Genomic DNA, 20,962 nt, shown 5'->3' with positions numbered 1-20,962 from the left:
TGGGTTTATATGAATGTCGAAACTTATCAAATCGTACAGTATAAATATGGATAATTTATTATTTTTTTTGTGGCTATTTTAAGTCTTTGTTGCTGCACATGGGCTTTCTTTAGTTGCCGTGAGTGGGGGCTACTCTTTGTTGCAGTGCACAGGCTTCTCATTGCAGTGGCTTCTCTTGTTGCAGAGCACGGGCTGTAGGTGTGTGGGCTTCAGTAGTGTGACACGTGGGCTCAGTAGTTGTGGCTCACGGGCTCTAGAGTGCAGGCTCAGTAGTCGTGGCGCACGCGCTTAGCTGCTCCGTGGCATGTGGGATGTTCCCAGACCAGGCTCGAACCTGTTTCCCCTGCGTTGGCAGGCGGATTTTTAACCACTGCACCACCAGGTAAGTCCCAATTTATTGTTTATTAACTGTACCTAAAAAGCGTTAAGAAACAAAAAAATTCTTACTGTTTTAGAAAAATAAAGTTTAGCAAACCTATGTTAACACCACCATATCCATTGTAATGCCCTGGGATTGGTGCCTAGCCTCAGTAGTAGCAAATATTGGTGAGCAATGAAGACCATTTACAACTGACTCAGTAGGAATGCAGGCTGGGTCACAAAGGCCACATCATCGGAATAAGAGATCTTCCGTCATTCCCTCCCTGTTTCCCTGTCTGTGCAGCAATGGCCTTAAGGTGAACAGCCCAGAGAAGATGGGCTGTTTATAGGAATCCATAAAACCATTAGATTATTTTCTGAGAAGGCCCTCAGCTATACAAGATACACAGTTCTGAAGGTCCTGAGAATTTCTGCAGTTTCTCATCCTTCAAAACCATGGTGCCTGGAACACTGTGGATACCCTTTTAAAAGAGGGATATTCCAGCCAGTTTGCTGCAGTCTCCTGTGATCTCTACTAATCAGCTGTTCCTGTAACTATTATCATTCCCCCTATAATCTTTCAACCAGGGATACTACCACACATGCAGAATTCTGGATGTTAGGACACATGGCTCCGCTGCAGGATCTAGGGAACAGACTTCCCTCACTAGTGCTGAGCAGGATGCAATATCTCCTGTGAATAAGAGAACAATTTCATGTTGTTCCCAGAATTACTGGAGGTTGTCACAACTTCTCCCTCCTCAGGATAAGCTCTGTCACCACAAAAAATAATAGCATTCAGCCTCCAAATTAGGACGAAGCAAGCAGGCCCAGACCTGCAGGAGCACTGCCACCATTCCATCCACCCATGAGGCACACGAGGGTCAGGATCCCACAAAATCTGTTTCTTTTATTCTGGCAGAACCCAGTTGTTTTCAAACTATCCCTTAAAGTGAAGAGAACCCTTGAGATTAAAGGTGACGGAAACCTTAATGCCTTTGTTATAGCAGAAAACCAGAACAATGTAGGCAGCTGTTCCTGGGTCAGTGACTTGGAGGCTGGAAATTCCATCACAAGAGTCATGTGAGACCAACAAAATCCCCAGAAAAGGTAGTCCATCTTTACAAGTCACCAGCAGAGCTCAGATGGAGTCCTCTTGGTCACAACTGGGTCAAGCCCCTGCTCTAACTAATCAGAGAGAAAGGAGAGTACTCCAGCTTCTCATGAAGTCCCTGAGAGAATGAGAAGACACTGAGGTTTCCTGCCCCAAACACACTGGGGTGGGTACATGATGTACAATCTGGGCACCTGCCAGGTGGTGGAGGTGAATGGCTTCTGCCTTAGATCTGACAGGACAGTAATCTGATAAGAGCTCCAGTAACCTGGAAGGTTAAAACATGAAGTGCGCCTTCCACATATCTGAAATTTATGTTGATGTTTGGATGTATGAGGTTCACTTCAGGCAGACGGCACCCTCAAAAGGCACCTCCTTGAGTGTTGTTATACTGAAGGAGGACATATGACGTTTCTTCATGTCTAAGTTGCTTTTCCTGTGTGAATTTTGTGGTAATCAAGAAGGTAAGGCCTTTGGCTTATGGCTTCCTCACATTTAACACACCCATAAGGCCCAATCCTTTATGAACTCTGGTGTTGAGTGAGGTTGGAGTTGTGGCTAAAGGCGTTCCCACATTGGTCACACTTATAAGGTCTTTCTCCTGTGTGAACTCTCTGATGGTCACTGAAATTGGAGTTTCAAATATGTGGGGTTTTTAACACCAACCAATTCTCTGCACACGCCAACTGGGTGTCCTACAATTTAATTCAGTTCTGAAACTAGGTGCTCAGACTTAGCACAGACCCCACAGCTTAAGGGCTCAATCCTACAAGACTGCCCAATCCAAGGTGGATCCCTAGGTTACCCACACTTCTGTCCAAATTGACTACAAATCAGGGGGTTCCCATGACCACCCTAGCTCGGTTTTGATAATCTGCTAGAATAGCTCACGGAGCGCCAAGGAAACACTTTTACTTACTAATCTGTTTATTACAAAGGCTATTTCAAAGCATACAAATGAACAGGCCAGACAATGAAGTACAGAAGACAATGTCTAGGAAGGTCCCAAAGCAGAAGCTTCTGTCCTGAGAAGCTTGGTATGCGCACCCTCCTAGCCCATTGATGCATTCTTGCTTACCAACTAGGAAGTTCTCTTAACCCCATCCTTTAGGGGTTTTATGGAGGCTTTGTTATCTAGTCATGATTGATTAAATCACTGACCATTGGAGTTTAACTGAAACTCCAGGTTCTCTTCCAGGAAGTGGGGGGAGAGAGGGCTGACAGTTCCAAACTCTAATCATAAAATTGGTTCCTCTAGCAACCAGTCACCAACCAGAGCTTTCTAGGAGCCTTTGAAGGGGTCTCCTCTTTATCATGCTCCAATATGAGAGGCTTGAAATGTTCTCTTCAAAATATCATCAGGTTATTCTTATCCGCCCAGAGTTTGGGAAACATAACTCCAGGCCACTCAATGTGATGATCTCACACTCAGTTTTGAACCACTGGTCATAAGAGAAAAAAACAGCATGAAAAGCTTCTCCAATTACAGGACAAATTCCACTTCACTCTGTTATCAAAACTACAAAATATAGTAAATCCCACACAGTAGATTGTCCCAGGCCCCTTACATGTTTTTGAGTAAATCAGTAATCTGAGGTGGGCAGGAACATTAAGGGCATCATGCCTCACAGCAAGTTCTCACAAAAGGATTGCTCCAAGATACATAGTTTTGTTTTGTTTTAATAGTATAAATGCTCTTACATATGGAGTCTCATCTCTTTTCCCTGCTTTTTTTTTTTAAATAAATTTTTTTATTTATTTACTTTTGGCTGCGTTGGGTCTTTGTTGCTGCGCTCATGCTTTCTATAGTTGCAGCGAGCGGGGGCTACTCTTCCTTGCAGTGAGCGGGCTTCTCATTGTGGTGGCTTCTCGTTGTGGAGTATGGGCTCTAGGCGCACGGGCTTCAGCAGTTGTGGCATGCGGGTTCATTAGTTGTGGCTCGTGGGCTCTAGAACACAACAGGCTCAGTAGTTGTGACACACGGGCTTAGCTGCTCCGCGGCATGTGGGATCATCCCGGACCAGGGCTCGAACCCGTGTCCCCTGCACTGGCAGGTGGATTCTTAACCACTGCGCCACCAGGTAAGTCCTCCAAGATACACAGTTAAGTGAGAAAAGCAAAGTGCATATCTTTATATGAAATATGACTTTATTTTTACTAAGAAAAGCAGCTTGTATAGGACTATATTTTAACATATAGATAACACACAGATAGCAATCCATGTGCAGAAGCAATCCTAAACTGATCCTATACTACAAGCTTTGTTTTTCCTCCAAGAGGTTTAATTATCTGACACTTATGACATTCTATTTTATAATTGTATATAGTGTAGGACATCTTCATAAACACTACAAAACATTTTATACTTTTCTTATATTAGGAATCAAATATGTACTGATCCAGTTTTTTTTCCAACTTCAGCTAAAAAATCCTACATATTTAGACAGAACACCTGTAAATTGCAAGAAATGCAGGTATATGTCTCTGCAGAATACACAGCAGAATGATACATATTTCTTGAGCATGTATCATTATCACTTGGAAGCTTGTTAAAACACAAATTCTTTGGTCTGGCCCACAGAGTGCCTCATTCAGGTCTGGGTTCAGAATTGAGCATGTGCATTTTTTTCCTCTTTTTTTTGTGGTACTCTCACTCTTGTGGCCTCTCCCGTTGTGGCCTCTCCCGTTGCGGAGCACAGGCTCCGGACACGCAGGCCCAGCGGCCACGGCTCACGGGTCCAGCCGCTCCGCGATATTTGGCATCCTCCCGGACCAGGGCACGAACCCGTGTCCCCTGCATCAGCAGGTGGACTCTCAACCACTGCGCCACCAGGGAAGCCCCATGTGCATTTTTAATGAGTCCCCTGGTGACACTGATGGTGAAGGTCCTGGGATCAAAGTCTGAAAATCAGGGTTCTAGGAAAGGTGAGCATGCCTGGTTTCAGGCCCCAGTTCAACATAGTGGAAATTTTCAAGCTCTGAGAGGCAGAGCCAAGACTTTCTACCCACATGCCCTGAGTGTCTCTGCAGTGAGCAAAGGAGAGGAATGGCCAGCTGGGCTGGTGTCCTTCACTCTGCACTGCTGAGGAGACCTGTGAAGCCTCCACCCACTGAACAGCCTGGTCACCTGCTTCTTCTCCCCAAAATTTATTGCAGAAGTACCCAGCGGGCTCATCTCTTACGTCCTTCAAGTGTTTTCTCAAAGGCCCTCTTATTAAAAATATTTCCCTTTCTGTGCTGTGTAATATTATACTCCATACTGTACTTCTCAGGATACTCACCTTGCCTTCTTCTCCCAATTTGTCTGCCACATTATAACATATTATACAATTAGTCTTTTCTGTTTCTGGTCTTTCTTCCTTGAGTACAATGTAATTCCTATGAATTCAGGGTTCTTTGTCTCTGTTATGGCCCAATGTCTCCCATGTACCTACAGTAAATACCTAAAACCAACTGTTTGCTCATTGATCATTAGTGAGACCAGGGACTAAATATGACATCTCAGCTTCCCTGTATATTTTTACAACTCTGGTTACTCTGAATGTCTCCTTTAACTCTCTCCTTCCATGCTGGTATTGCTCAAAAATTTCAAGAATAAAAGAATCAGGACTTCCCTGGTGGCGCAGTGGTTAAGAATCTACCTGCCAGTGCAGGGGACACAGGTTTGATCCCTGGTCCGGGAAGACCCCACATGCCATGGAGCAACTAAGCCCGTGCGCCACAACTACTGAGCCTGCATGCTGCAACTACTGAAGCCCATGCTCCTAGAGCCCGTGCTCCGAAACAAAGAGAAGCCACTGCAATGAGAAGCTCACACACTGCAACGAAGATTAGCCCCCGCTCACCGCAACTAGAGAAAGCCCACACACAGCAACGAAGACCTAACACAGACAAAAAATTAATTAATTAATTTAAAAAAAAGAATAATGGTAGTATTTAAAAAAAGAATGAAGAAGAGTCATATTTTGGAGATAAAACCTTCAGAGTGACCATTCTAGTCATGTAGTCATAGGCTCAGCTTAATTCTATGTCTTCTCAGACATCACATCTAAAACTCTGAGGCCTGACCTTTTTCCATCATCCACTGATGTTTCACCAAAACTATTTCTGCTACTACTTTGAATCACTACATAGACATTATGAATAGCTGTTTGTAATTTGCATTTTACAACTATTTTTCTGAGATAACATCAGTTCTTCATGCAAACAGTCCCTGCATCAAAAAAGAAATGATAATCATTTCCCAGCAATGAAATCGTAAATTTAAGATACTCCCAGTATCTCCAGGGCAAGAGTACCCTTTGTATACATCCTCCAACTGTGAACACTGCAGCCATTGTACAGTAAAAGTAGCATGTTTCTCATTGTCCTCTTTTTGAGATTGATGGTAGATTCCTAAAAGGAGTTGAATATATGTCAGCGTATCAAGTAAGAGATATTAAATGGTTAAAAGTGTTGTTCAATGTATTAGACAGAATAATTGACTCTAAAGGCAGGAGAGATGTTTTCTTTGGAAACCACAGACTGATCTGTTAAAGAAAAATTACTCAGACGCTTGTAAAAAAGTTGGGATTTGTAGCCAAGGAGGAAGGGCGGTGGTGTCAGTGGATAAAAAATTACTAAGAGAGCAGGGAAATTCTTCCTAAACTGACCTAAACAATTCTTCCAGAAGGTGTAGGTCAGTGTGATCAGTTATTACCTGTGTGATGGTGAGGGATGAGGAAATTTCATCAGATATCAGTGGCTATCAGACATTTAGGATGGGAAATTCTTGCCAAACCCACTTAGCAGAATTCTTGCTCTTGAGGACAAGGCCCAAAGACTGGGTCTAATAAAATAAAAAATAAAATAAAATAAATAAAGAAAAAAAGCTTAGAGGGTCATGACTAAAGTTTAGTCAAGGAGAGGCTCTGTTAGATCTATTTTTGTACTCCTGATTGAGGGTGGCCCAATATACTTCCTCTGTCTTCCTTGACAGAACACGATCTGGAGTATTTTCTCTCTTGCCCCTGACCAAATGTACATAGACTGGAAAACTAACTTTATGCTTTGGAGTGCATGAATTTGAATTGAAATAAGATAATGTTTATTAGCTTCCGCTAACAAACACATTTTGTGTCTGATTCTATAAAAATATGTTCGTTTGGTTTTGTAGCCTTTGGGGGCATCTGAAATTGTTTGTTTGAATCTCTCTTCCCCACCCTCCCTCACCCCACCCCACCCCACCCCCACCCCCGTGCCGTGCCCCGCGGCTTGCGGGATTTTAATTTCCCCACCAGGGATTGAACCCGTGCCCTCAGCAGTGAAAGCCAGAGTCCTAACAACTGGACCTCCAGGGAATTCCCTGAAATAGTATTTTTAGCTTCTGGGAGCATGCCAATCTTCACCGAGTACGAAATTATATGTCTCCAAACACTTGGGTGATCAGATGCAGAGAGCATTTGGCAAAAATAGGATCATGATACCTTTAAAGGTGGGGTGAAGCTCACCTGGATATATCTTTTCCCAACTCCCCTCCTGGCAAAGCTAGTCCTTTCTAGCAGGAAGTCCAGTCTCCTCAGTGTGTGGATCTGTTGGGACTACATTACCCAGAATGCTCAGTATCGAGCGGCAGGAACGCTACCCAATGAACGCTTAGAGACAGGAGGCCGCATGATGTCAGGGCGGAACTTCTGGCTTCCTTTTTACAGCGGCCATGTTAGCTACTCTTGGTTTTGTTTGACCAGTGTGAGAGATTTGGGAATTGTGGGTCCATCTCGAGGTGACGGAATTGAGAAGGTCCGAGAGGAGGGGCTGTCTCCGCGGCATAGAGGCGGGTCTGAAATTCGGCGACGCCGCCCGGGGGCCCCGTGCCAGGCCCAGGAGAGGGTCCGCCGTCCCTGCGTCCCGCCTCTCCCGGCCCCGCTCCGCCCACAGAGTCCGATGGCGGCGGCGGCGCTGAGGAACCTGCCTCAGGTAAACGCTCGTCCTCCGGCCCTCACCGCCCTCACCGCGCCAGACTAAAACCCCGAGTGCGGGGCGCTTGCTCACGTGCCCGCAGCCCAGGCCGCGGTGTCCGGGATGGTGGTGGGGCGTGGGCAAGGGTGACAGGCGGAGGGACACCTGTTAAAAGGAGAACCGATCACTGAGGAACAGAGGTTGAATAGCTACCCTGAGTCCCAGTCTTCAGGGTCAGGCAGGGGTATAGGGAGGTCTGAGCCCATCGAACCCCGCCATAGACTCATTCCTCAAGACTTGGCTTCTTCCATGTTTCCCACGGCTGCAGAGGTGCTTTTTGGAAACAACACAGCCAAGTGGAGGGTGCCCCATTCCCTCACTGTCTCTGACCTCCACCCACATGTTCTCTGGATTGTGGTTTCTTGCGACTCGTAAGTGCCGTGCCCCCAGTTTGGGGTCTGGAAGCCCTGGAGAAACCCTAAGGCCAGGGTTATGTGAAGGTGTTTCCGTTTCTGGCAACCATTGTAAACAGGTGTGAAAAGTTATTCTAGAAACTGGTAGCACATGCTTGAGGTAAAACTTAACTGGGAATTTCCAGGAAAGGAAAAGTCCCCTTTCTTTCAGGTGGGAATAAAGATCAGGGGACAGTAATTAGGACTGGAATGACTGCTGAGAAGTTGGTGATTGACGGGAGGTTTCGATCAGAGGAGGGAGGTAGTATTACCAACGTCTTAACTGGCTACATCTGGCTGTTGCATGAAGTATAGACTGTGGGTTAGAGGAAGGAGTAAGGAAGATGGGTTTGGAGGCTACTGCCATAATCCAGGTGAGAGTCAGTGGACCAGAGTCTTGGTTTAGGAGGTATGATTGGATTCTGGATGTGTATTTTTAAAAGTGACAACTATATTTTCTGATGTGAACCATGAGGGAGTAAAACAGGACTCAGGGATATTCCTAGGGTTGTTTTTTTTGTTTGTTTGTTTGTTTTGTCTTTTTAGCAGGTGTGGGAATAGAAGCTCTATCAACAGAGATGAGGAAGTTGGTAGTAGGAGTAATATTCCCCAGAGATATCAGGAGCTTCTGAGATGTTTCCTAGAGCATTAAGTGGAGGCATTAAGTGAGCAGCTAAATACACAGGTCTGGAAGTCTGGGGTGTGGGACAGTGAGGTGGCGACCACCATAGGCATGGGCTGTGGGATCCAGTCTCAAGGATTATGCGTACTTGAAGAGGGAGTATGCTTGATGACCCCAGGGCCCTGGTATTGAGACTTTTGTGACCTTGGCCACACCAGTGGAATAGTCTGGCATGAGTGTGTGGATCCCTCTATGCCAGGTCCACAGCTTAGATACCTACTTGCCAACATACCTCTTGTTGATGGCTGGTTCCAGTGATCAATGGGACCGTTTGAAGACAGTGGCACCAATGGTGCTAGGACCTGGTTTCTCCTCTGAGTTGGAGAGCTTGGGAGGAGGGTGGGCATGGGGCATGGATTGTTGTCCCTGAGAAAGGGGCTGTTTGTGGTTTCATCTGTCTCCATCTTGCCAGGGCAGTGTGACATTTGAGGATGTGGCCGTGTACTTCTCCTGGGAGGAATGGGATCTCCTTGATGATGCTCAGAGATGCCTGTACCACAACGTGATGCTGGAGAACTTGGCACTTATAACTTCCTTGGGTAAGGCTGTCAAACCTGCCTCTGTGCCTTGAACTAGTCTCTGCCCTTCCTTTTTTCCCCAGGAGCAGTCTGTCCTCACATCAGGACCACAGGCACTGTTTCCTTCCTTAGTTCCCTGGGTTGGTGCTGTGGTTCGTTAGGCTGAGGTTTGTGCACTTCCCTCTCCTTCCTTTAGCATGCCCAACATTATCTTCCCTGTTGACTTAACAGTTCTTTTTTTATTATTATTCTTTTTAAAAAATTCTTTATTTTCCATTATGGTTATCATAGGATATCGAATCCCTTGCTTCTTGTATCATCAAGGTGCCATGTATTTGATCAGTGAGGGAGTGGGATTGGGTTGGAGAGCCCACAGAGGTTCACAGTATGTATATGAATCAAGCAAGATGACTCAGAGGGAGCCTGGTCCTGCATAGTAGCACATAGAGGGCATGATGACAATGCCGTATTCAAATCATGCCAGAAACTTACTGTGTTTAACCAGAATTTTGATGCCAGTGGCCACACTTCATTTCTGTCTTCCTTCCCCTTTCTTGACACTTGGCCAATTCGTCATCTCTATTGTCACTGCTACTCTTAATTTCCAACCTGAGGTTAACCTCACATCTCTCGACTCCTCTCTCACCCGTTTTTCTCACTACTCCAACTGCAGTGCTTTCTGCATTGGCCCCTATGTATTCTTTTTTTTTTTTTAACTTTAAAAAATTTATTTATTTATTTATTTATTTTTGGCTGTGTCAGGTCTTCGTTGTGGCGCACGGGCTTCTCTCTAGTTGCGGCGGCACATGGGTTTCTCTCTAGTTGTGACGTGTGGGTTTTCTCTCTCTCATTGAGACACGCAAGCTCAGTAGTTGTGGCGTGTGAGCTTCTTTGCTCCGTGGCATGTGGTATCTTAGTTCCCCGACCAGGAATAGAACCTGGGTCCCCTGCATTGAAAGGCAATTCTTTACCACTGGACCACCAGGGAAGTCCCCCTATGTATTGTTTCATGAGGTGTGCACACATTCTTAAACAGTCCTTAAAGACTAGCTGCCCTACTATAGTCGTATTTTCTTGGGTCTTGGCACAACCCTTTTATACAGTGTTCATGTGTCACCAGCAGACAAGTTCCTTTTCAAAGTTCTTTGTAGAAGAAGGAATTGCATACCCTGTCTCTTCTTTTTGTGTCCACCACAAGGTTGTGTCCTTCACCTCATGAGACCTCTCCCATTCTGTGATCTTTATAGCTCAGTAGTGCTAAGCAGCCCCATCCTCAACTGGAACCAACTCCTTGCTCCTGCAAACAATCCCATGGACAGGTTCCTAGGTTTGTTACACACACTTTTGTAGTAGCTGTCCCCTCTGACCAAAGTCAATGTGCACTTCACCAGCATTACTTGCTTTCAGGTTGTTGGCATGGAGCAGAGGATGAAGAGGCACCTCCTGAACAGAGCATTTCTGTAAATAGAATGTCACAGGTCAGTACTCCCAAGGCAGGTGTGTCAACCCAAAAGGCCCATTTTTGTGAGATATGCGGCCCGGACTTGGGAGACATTTTGCACTTGACTGAGCACCAGAGGCAGAAACTGTATGATATTGGGGCATGGGAACAGCAGTTGTATTTCAGTGCAAAACTTCAGCACCAAAAGCAGAACATTGGCGAGAAATGCTTCAGAAGCAACATGGACAGAGCCTCATTTATGAAAGACTGCAAATTTTTTGTGTCAGGGAAGTCCCTTTCCCATGGGGAGTCCACATACACCAGGGAGAAGTCAAACAGGGGAACTGAGTGTGGAGCTGCCTTTCACAGGGGGAAAACTCATTATAACTCTGGAGAATGTACTGAAGACTTTAGTTGCAAACACATGCTTTTTCAGCACCAAAGAGTCCCCACTAGAGAAAAATGCTACATGTGCAGCGAATGTGGGAAATCTTTTAGCAAAAGCTACAGCCTCAATGACCATTGGAGAGTTCATACTGGGGAAAAGCCTTATGAGTGTGGGGAATGTGGGAAAACCTTTAGGCAAAGCTCTAGCCTCATTCAACACCGGAGAGTTCACACTGGAGTGAGGCCTCATGAGTGTGACGAATGTGGAAAATTATTTAGCAACAAATCCAACCTCATTAAACATCGGAGAATTCATACTGGGGAAAGGCCATATGAGTGTAGTGAATGTGGGAAATCCTTTAGTGAAAGCTCTGCACTCCTTCAACACCGGAGTGTTCACACTGGAGAAAGGCCTTATGAGTGCAGTGAGTGTGGGAAATTCTTTACCTACCACTCCAGTCTTATAAAACACCAGAGAGTTCACTCTGGATCAAGGCCCTATGAGTGCAGTGAATGCGGAAAATCCTTTACTCAAAACTCTAGCCTCATTGAACACCATAGAGTTCATAGTGGAGAAAGGCCTTATAAGTGCAGCGAATGTGGGAAATCTTTTAGCCAAAGCTCTGCACTTCTGCAACATCGGAGAGTTCACACTGGAGAAAGGCCTTATGAGTGCAGCGAATGTGGGAAATTCTTTACTTACAGCTCCAGTCTCTTGAAACACCAGAGAGTTCACACTGGATCAAGGCCTTATGAGTGTAGTGAATGTGGGAAATCCTTTACTCAAAACTCCAGCCTCATTAAACACAGGAGAATTCACACTGGAGAAAAGCCTTATGAGTGCAGCGAATGTGGAAAATCTTTTAGCCATAGCTCCAGCCTCATTAAACACCGAAGAGTTCACACTGGTTAAAGGCCTGATGAGTGCAGTGAATGTGGGAAATCCTTTACCCATAGGTCCAACTTCAGTGACCACTAGAGTGTTCATATTGGAGAAAGGCTTTATGTGCACTTGAATGTGGGAAATTCATCTCCAGACTCCTAAAACACCATAGTGTCACATTGGAGCAAAGCCTTATGAGTATGGCAGATGGGGAAAATCCTTTGGCCAAAGTCTAGCCTCAGTACACTCCAGAGAATTCACAGTGGAGAAAGGCCTTATAACTTATAAATTCAGTGAGTGTGAGAAAGCCTTCCGCTGAAGAACATACCTCATGGGATACCACAGATTTCAAATGGGAGAACTACCTTCAATGTGCAGGTATATATGATTTCTTTGTTCAGTGCAACAACACAGGAGGAGATCCCTTATGAAGATGCCATTTGCCTGTATTGAACCAGATACATCCAAACATCCACTTAAATTCCAGGTATGTGGGAGTTGCATTGCACTTTTTAACCTGTCCAGGGCCCTTGCCAGATTTATGTCACCGCCAGTTCCGTAGCAGAAGTCATTTCACCTCTAACCACCTGGCAGATGCCCATAGTGTGCAACATTCACCCAACCTAGGAAGGAAACCCCAGTGCTCTCCCACTTGTGGGATGATTCATGAGTAGCTTGAACACTTAGTCTTTCCCAGTTTTTTTTCCTCCCTTATGAGTTAAATCATGGACCTTACCCAGTTTTGGCCTAGAGGACTCCGTTGGTGATTTGAAAAGATGGACTACATTTTTCAGTAATATTATTGATCTCATGAGACTCTAGTGATGGGATTTTCCAGCCTCCAAGTCACCAGCCTGGGGAACAGTCTGCCTCCCATTGCTCTTGTTTGTATAATAATAAAGGTCTTATTGTTTAAGACACCATTAATCTTAGGGGTTCTGTTCACTGTATGGGGTGGTTTGTTGTAAACTGGGTTTGTTGGCTTGAGATGAACTGCTCTGGTCAGGATCCCAAACTGTGTGCCTCGGCAGGGACAGTATGATGACAGAATATGCCTCTCCAGTTTTGGCCTAGGTTGCATTGCTGCTCAAAACCTTCAAGGAAAGACTGCAGGGCTTTGTGGTGTTAATTTTTAGATGGCATGCCATGATGTTTTGTAAGTTCAGAGTTCAAACTGAGGAGGGGGCTGTTTCTGGTTGCTGTGACAACCTTTAGTGCTTTTGAGAGCAACATAAACTTATTCTCTTGTTCACAGGCGATATTTCATCATGCTCAGCACTGTTGAGGGAAATCTGTTCCCCAGGTCCTGCAGCAGAGCTATGTGCCCTGATGTCCTGAATTCTGTAGGGTAACATCAATGATTTTAAGATTAAAGGGGCCAGGGAAGTGATAATTGTTACAGAAACACTGGATTAATAGAGAGTGGAGGAGACTACAACATAATGGTTAGAATGTGCCTCTTTTAAAAGGTCACTCACGACGTTTAGTCACTATGGTTGTGAAGGATGAGCAGGTACAGAAATTCTCAGGACGTCCAGAACTGTATATCCTGTGTAGCTGAAGGCCTTATCAAAACGTTTTGTGGGGCTTCCCTGGTGGCGCAGTGGTTGGGAGTCTGCCTGCTGATGCAGGGGATGCAGGTTCGTGTCCCGGTCCAGGAGGATCCCACATGCTGTGGAGTGGCTGGGCCTGTGAGCCATGGCCGCTGGGCCTGTGCGTCCAGAGCCTGTGCTCCGCAACAGGAGAGGCCACAGCAGTGAGAGGCCCATGTACCAAAAAAAAAAAAAAAAAAAAATGTTTTGTGGATTCCTGAGGCTTCTCTGGGCTGTTCATCTAAGGCCATTGCTGTGCAAACAGGAAAACAAGGATAGAGAGAAGAGAGATTCTTAGTCTAGTGATATGGTATTTTTGACCCATCCAGTATCCCTGTTGAATGAAGTGGAAATAGTCTTTGTTTCCACTTCAAAAATTTCTCACTTATTTTTGCTGCCCCTGAGGCACGTGCTGAACCTGCCCATTGAGTCAGTATGGTTGCCAAAACTGATTTTCTAGAGTAGGAAATCCAGAATTTTAAGTTGAATCATATTTTTGAAGTTTTAATAAGTATAAATTATATGCAGTAAATATCTATATTTAAACTATAAAATTTGATAAATTTTGATATCTATATAAATCCATGAAACCATCAATCATTATAATAAACGTTTCTGTCACCTCCATACTTACCTTTAATAATCCTTTAATAACCTCTTTGTCCTCCAAGCAGCCATTGATTTGCTTTTCATTATAACAAATTAGTTTGCATTTTCTAGAATTTTATATGATTGAAATCATAAAGTCTTTTCTTTTTTTTCCTTGGGTGCCCTCATGTGGCATATTTATTTTGCAGTTCATGGTGCTTACATGAGTAGTTCATCCTTTTTATGTTATTGAAAAGTGTGTTGTATTGCTATAGCACTATTTATTTATTTATTCGTCTGTTTATGGATGTTCTAATTGTTTCCAGTTTTGGCTATTGCAAATAAAAGTGGTACAGAAATTGGATACAGTTCTTCATATTGACATATTTCCTTTCTCTTGTGTTAACACATCAAAATGCAATACCTGAATCATAGTGTAGGTAATATATAACTTTTAAAATTTATTTTATTTATTTTCTTTGGCTTCATTTGGCCTTCATTGCTGTGTGGGCTTTCTCTAGTTGCAGCGAGTAGGGGCTACTCTTCCTTGCGGTGAGCGGACTTCTCATTGCAGTGGCTTCCCTTTGTTGCAGAGCACAGGCTCTAGGGCACGTGGGCTTCAGTAGGTGCAGCACATGGGCTCAGTAGTTGTGGCTCACTGGCTTTAGAGTGCAGGCCCAGTAGTTGTGGCACATGGGCTTAGTTGCTCTGCGGCATGTGGGATCTTCCTGGACCAGAGCTCAAACCTGTGTCCCCTGCATTGGCAGGTGGATTCTTAACAACTGTACCACCAGGGAAGGCCCTATAAAACTTTTTAAGAAACACCAAATTGTCCTCTAAAATGATTGTTTCCTTTTGTATGCCTATTAGCAGTGTATGAGAGTTCCAGTTCTCCCATATTCTTGCTAAAGTGGATATGGTTAGCTTTTAAAATTTTGACTTTTTTAGTAAATATATAGCATTATGTCACTGTGGTTTTAGTTGCATTTCCCTGATATTTCATGATGTTGAGCATAGCTTGTGTACAGGAAATATGGAAGAAGAGTGAGCATGTTAAACATTTTGAAAGACTCAATAAACCAAATTTAGATTGTGGCAAATTCTAATGAACAAATGGCTTAGCAGCTTCATCAAGTGAATAATATGAATTAAAAAATGGTAAGTGGTACATAGAGGTTAAAAAACATGCAAGACACACCTAATTATTGCCTAAGATAAATTTTGTATCCAGATTGCAATCAATCTGCATCAAATAATACAGTTGACAAAATTCAGCACTTACAACAGTTTATCATAATTTTAAGTATTTTGATTTTTTGCAACAAAGTTATTGGAGTTATATAAGGGCCTTTACATTTTAGAAACACATCCTGAAGGGGTTATATGTGAATTGACATGATGTCTGTGATTATAAATAAACCACTAAGTGCATTGGGATATAGAGAATAAGAACAACCATGAAATAATAATGACAGAATCATTACTTCTTACTAGTCTTTTCCATTTTGGGATATATTTGAAAATAGCCATTACAAAGGGTAGAGTATGTGCAGGTAGGGTAATTTCATATGGTGAGAAGGATAAATTTAAAAGCCCAGGAGGAAACTTTTAGTTTTGATACTCTAAGTGGATATTTTAAATATGAGCAGTTTAAGTCAATCATGTCTGAACTAAACTGTTTAAAAAGCAAATCTTCAAAACTTGTCACTCCCTAATCTTTTTGTTTTCATTTTCATAGATACTTTTGTATGTGTGTCTGTGTGGCCATATTCCATTTTATTTGATCTGATATAGAAAATCCTACATAGGTTTTTGTTTTGTTTTGTTTTGTTTTGTTTTTTGCGGTACGTGGGCCTCTAACTGTTGTGGCCTCTCCCGTTGCGGAGCACAGGCTCCAGACGAGCAGGCTCAGTGGCCATGGCCCACGGGCCCAGCCGCTCCGCGGCATGTGGGATCTTTCTGGACTGGGGCACGACCCCGTGTCCCCTGCATCAGCAGGCAGACTCTCAACCACTGCACCACCAGGGAAGCCCCTACATAGGTTTTTAGGGTATTTGTAACTTTAAAATAGAAAGAAACAATTAGCATTATCCATAGAAATTTAGAACAGGAAAAAACCTTAGATATCATGAGACCCATTTTTCTTCTTTTGCAGATAAGTAAATTAGGGCCCAGGAAGTGGAAGTGAGTGACTTGCACAGCTAGTTAGTAGCAGGATTGGAAGTAAACCCAGGTTTAGTAACACTTTGGTCCAATGTTTTGTTTTGTTTCATATTTACATTTTTAATTTTTTTACTTAAAGACTTTATTTTTTTATTTTATTTTATTATTTTTTTTTTTTTTGCGGTACGCGGGCCTCTCACTGCTGTGGCCTCTCCCGTTGTGGAGCACAGGCTCCAGACGTGCAGGCCCAGCGGCCATGGCTCACGGGCCCAGCCTCTCCGCGGCATGTGGGATCCTCCCGGACCAGGGCACGAACCCACGTCCCCTGCATCAGCAGGCGGACTCTCAACCACTGCGCCACCAGGGAAGCCCAAGACTTTATTTTTTAAGAGCAGTTTTAAGTTCATAACAAAATTAAGAGGAAGGTGCCTTGCCCCTACACATTCATCACCTCCTTCATTATCACCATCCCCTACCAGAGTGGTACTTTTGTTATAATCTTATAATCGATGAACCTACATTGATACATTTTTTCACCCAGAGTCTATATAGTTCATATTAGGATTTACTGCTGGTGGTGTATGTTCTGAGTTTGAACAAATTTATAATGATATGTTGCATCACTATAGTGTCACACAGAGTAGATTCACTGCCCTAAAATTCCTCTATTCTGTGTATTGATCCCTGCTTTGTCCCCACATTACCTGGGAACCACTGATCTTTTTTTACTATCTCCATAGTTTTGCCTTTTCCAGAATGCCATGTAGTTGGAATCATACGGTATATAGCTTTTTCAGATTGGCTGTTTTCACTTAGTAACATGCACTTAAGGTTCCTCCATGTCTTCTTATGGCCTGATAGTACATTTCTTTTTTAAAACTGAATGATATTCCATTGTCTGGATATGCCACCATTTATACATTCACCTACTGAAGGAGACATCTTGGTTGTTTCCAAGTTTTGGCAATATGAATAAAGCTACTATAAACAATTATGTACAGGTTTTTGTGTGAACATAAGTTTTTGACTCCTTTGGGTACATACCAAGGAGCACAATTGCTGATAAGAGTATGTTTGTTTTCTAGGAAACTGCCAATGTCTCTTCCAAAGTGTCTGCAGTATTCTCACCAGCAATGAATGAGAGTTTCTGTTGTTACACATCCTCACCAGCATTTGGTGTTTTCAGTGTTCTAGATTTTGGATTCTAATAGATGTGTAGTGGTAGTTCATTGTTGAGGATTTTTGCATCAATGTTCATGAGCAATATTGGTCTGAAATTTTCTTGTAATGTCTTTTGTTTTGGTATTAGGGTAATGCTAGTCTCTGAAAATGAGTTAGGAATTATTCCCTCTGCTTCTAGCCTCTGAAACAGGTAGTAGAGAATTGGTATAATTTCTTCCTTAAATGTTCACTAGAATACACCAGTGAACCCATTTCAGTATGGTGTACTCTGTTTGGAGAGGTTGTTAATTACTGATTCAATTTCATCTGTTGCTTTATTTTTATCTTTTTCTTTTCCTGTTATTCCTGTTACTCATAATTTATAGCTTTTGTAGTTGTCTAACAGTTCTTGAGTATTCTGTTTTGTTTTTCAATCCTCACCCCTCCCCGTTTTGGGGGTTTCTATTGAGATATCCTCAGGTCAGATTCTTTTCTTAGCTGTGTCCAGTCTACGAATTAAGCTCATCAAAAGCATTCCTCATTTTTGCTACAGAATTTTTGCTCACTAGCATTTCTCTTTGGTTCTGTTTTAGAATTTCCATCTCAGTTTACATTGCATGTCTGTTCTTGCATGCTGTCTACTTTATCCAATAGAGCACTAAGCATATTAATCATAGTTGTTTTGAATTCCTGGTCTCATAAGTCCACATCTCTGACTTGTCTGAGTTTGGTTCTGATACTTGCTCTGTCTCTTCAAACTTTCTTTTTCTTTTTTCTCTTCAAACTTTTAAAAACATTTTTATTATGCCTTAAAGTTTTTTCTTGATAGCTAAGTATGATGTGCTCAGTAAAAGGAACTGCTGTAAATAGGTCTTTTAAGTGATTTTAAGGTGTGGGGAGAGGGGAAGTGTTCTATAGTCCTATGATTAGGACTCAATATTTCTTTTTCTTTTTGCATTATAACTTCCTCTTTAACCTATTAGGTCTTTAGAAATGTTTTCTTAAAAATTTCCAAACTTTGGACGTTTTGTTTGTGGTTTTAAGTTTTCTGTAAAAAAAAATATTTTAACTTGACACATAATGTAGTTCCCAGTGTTTTAGTGAGGTTCTCCTACTGGACTGTGAACTTCACATGTGCCTTTTCAGTCTCTCCTCTAACTTAGGTGGAAACAGGATGGCTAGAGTGGGCTCGAGTTGGGTATTTTCCTTCCCCCCAGACATTTAGGCTCTGATAAAACCTAAGGCTCTGCTTTAAAATTTTCTCCTGGAGCAGACTTTGCATAAAGAACAGAATGCTTTGGCATATTTGAAAATGGTTCCTTTTCCTTTCTCCCTGCTGGGAGCATGACAGGATTTTTCTCGGATATTCACTGCGAGAAACAGGTAGAACTCTAGGAGATAAAACACAACAGAAGTGTGGGTTTTCTTTCCCATAACTGGGCTCCCCTGGAGTTCTTCTCTCTCAGATTTGTCCCCACTGAGAGGAATTTGTCAATTACAGTTCAGGTTTCCCTGTCCTGGCATTGGTTACCACAGTGATTTCAGCTTGTGGGTTTCTGCTTCAGTAACTTGTGATTTTCTGTGTTACCCTTTCAATCTCTCCAATTTGGGGACAGTGGTTTGCCCTGTGACCACACTTCATTTAGGAATCTAAGAAGAGTTGTTTATTTTTTCAGTCTGTTTAGGCTTTTGCTTGTTAGGATGGAGTGGCAAATGCCAGATTTTTATATCCTTGACCGGAAACCAGAGGTACCTTCCTGCCCTTTTTATTTCATCCTTCTGAACGGATTAAATTTCTGATACACTGGCACTGCTATGATCTGAATGTTTGTGCTCCCTTCAAATTCATATGTTGAAATCCTAAGCCACATAGGTGATGGTATTGGGAGGCTGGGCTTTTTGGAGGTGCTTAAATCATGAGAGTGGACCCCTCATGAATGGATTAGTGGCTCATAATAGAGGCCCCAGAGAGATCCCTAACCCCTTACACCTTGTGAGGACAGAGCAAAAAATCAGCAACATTGAAGAGGACCCTCACCTGACCATGCTAAGCACCTTGATCTCTGACTTCCAGTCTCCAGTACTGTGAGAAATAATTATCTATTGTTTATAAAACATCCAGGCAGTGATATTTTGTTATAACAGCCAGAACAAACTAAGACACATTCTATCTTTTGTTACAGCTATTTTTAAATATATACAGAAATGCGAAAAACTATATCATGACAGCAAATGAAGGCTTCCTCAATCTTCCACCATTATTTATCATTTAATGGCCATTCTTGTTTTGTCCATCTTCACATACACTAGTGGATTATTTAATTTATGATCTCAGACATTACATCATTTAATGCATAACTTCTTGAGAATGCATTTTTTTAATGTGAGGGCTATTTCATAACCCCAATAGCTACCACACAAAAAATATTTTAAAATATGATAAATATGTTATCACTGCTCAATTATCTCAAAAGTTTTGTGTTTCCTAAGTCAGATTAATCACAGTTAGGATCCAAAATGTATTATGGCTTTCAGAAGCTGTCTCATAAGTCTCTTCACCTATAAGTTCCATCTACCTTTTTTATTCTTATTATTTGTTGATGTTGCTGAGTTATTTGTCATTTTCTAGGTGTGGTTTGTTGAATCTCTGATACTGTTTAATGATCACCCTTTCCTCGTATTTCCTGTACACAAGATATTGATGAGATGAGTGATTGAGATTTCATCCCAGCAGTTAGATTGTGATGGTGACTGTTGGGGAAATAAAAACAAAATCTCCCAACCCACAGATCCTGTCCAAAAAGGTGGTAGAGACAGAAAACACGTTCATTGTTTGCAGTGGGTGTTTTCTAACCTCACCAAGCAATCAATTCTGACATTATCTCCCTGGAGGTAGCATGAGATCCCACAGGTGAAGGACTCAGTCCCACAAGTCTTCCTCCACTTCAGATATCTTTCAAAAGTCCAGGTTGTTACCTCTGCTACTGAGCGACTGGCTATAAATCAGAAATTCCCATGACCCCCTCCTGGAGTTTGATTATTTTGCTAGAGCAGCTCACAGAACTCAGGGAAACATGTACTTAAATTTAATAGGCAGATGAAGAATTATATAGGACGAGTTCTGGAAGGGTCTGGAGCACAAGAGTGTCTGTCCTCATGGAACTGAAGTCTGTCACCCTCCCAGTAAGTTTAGAGACTTGGAAGCTCCTTAAATCTTGTTCAAGAGTTTGTATAGAGCTTTAAACTCCAGCTCTCTCCTCACACCCCCTTCCTGGAGGTCAGTGGGTGGGGCTATTTAGGACCCCCAACCTAAATCACCTCTTGAAGCATAAATTCAGTTGTGCTCAAAAGGGACCACTTGGGACTTCCCTGGTGGTCCAGTAGTTAAGAATCCGCCTTCTGGGTTTCTCTGGTGGTGCAGTGGTTATGAATCCGCCTGCCAATGCAGGGGACACAGGTTCGAGCACTGGTCCAGGAAGATCCCACATGCCGCGGAGCAACTAAGCCTGTGCACCACAACTACTGAGCCTGCGTGCCTACAGCCCTTGCTCTGCAGCAAGAGAAGCCACTGCAATGAGAAGCCCATGCACAGCAATGAAGAGTAGCCCCCACTTGCTGCATCTAGAGAAAGCCTGCATGCAGCAAAAAAGACCAAATGCAGCCAAGAATAAATAAATTAAAAAA

At 42.9% G+C, this 20,962-nt stretch overlaps 2 protein-coding genes and 1 long non-coding RNA gene across 6 annotated transcripts in view; 2 read left to right on the top strand and 1 right to left on the bottom strand.

The window, feature by feature from the left end:
* The window catches only part of LOC137215632 (zinc finger protein 551-like), a 50,731-nt gene extending 41,648 nt beyond the window's left edge, over nucleotides 1-9,083 (top strand). Inside the window, exon 4 of one of the 2 annotated variants that reach the window (XM_067721130.1) lies at nucleotides 8,958-9,083. In XM_067721130.1, coding sequence (XP_067577231.1) covers nucleotides 8,958-8,974 — 17 coding nt within the window. In that variant the 3' untranslated portion in view covers nucleotides 8,975-9,083. The remainder of the gene's footprint in view (nucleotides 1-8,957) is intronic. The other variant, XM_067721131.1, reaches the window with a different exon arrangement.
* On the bottom strand, nucleotides 55-7,275 carry LOC137215669 (uncharacterized). Of its 3 annotated transcripts, none has more exons than XR_010939373.1 (3): nucleotides 6,964-7,275; nucleotides 6,174-6,302; nucleotides 55-5,869 (listed from the first exon to the last, which is right to left on the bottom strand). It is a non-coding gene; the product is annotated as an uncharacterized lncRNA (long non-coding RNA). The 3 variants fall into 3 exon arrangements; XR_010939371.1 differs by lacking the exon at nucleotides 6,174-6,302 and having other exon boundaries at nucleotides 55-2,916; nucleotides 5,773-5,869; XR_010939372.1 differs by having other exon boundaries at nucleotides 55-6,302.
* LOC137215638 (zinc finger protein 154-like) lies at nucleotides 6,717-14,316 on the top strand. The gene is made up of 3 exons (XM_067721150.1): nucleotides 6,717-7,429; nucleotides 8,958-9,084; nucleotides 10,471-14,316. Exons 1-3 carry the CDS (start codon nucleotides 7,127-7,129, stop codon nucleotides 11,802-11,804), a joined length of 1,764 nt encoding a protein of 587 aa, XP_067577251.1. The 5' UTR covers nucleotides 6,717-7,126; the 3' UTR covers nucleotides 11,805-14,316.
* Nucleotides 14,317-20,962: the final 6,646 nt, after the last annotated feature.

The sequence above is a fragment of the Pseudorca crassidens genome, chromosome 20 (genome assembly GCF_039906515.1).
Source record: "Pseudorca crassidens isolate mPseCra1 chromosome 20, mPseCra1.hap1, whole genome shotgun sequence".
Lineage (NCBI taxonomy): Eukaryota > Metazoa > Chordata > Mammalia > Artiodactyla > Delphinidae > Pseudorca > Pseudorca crassidens.
This window is presented reverse-complemented; position numbering and strand designations above follow the sequence as displayed.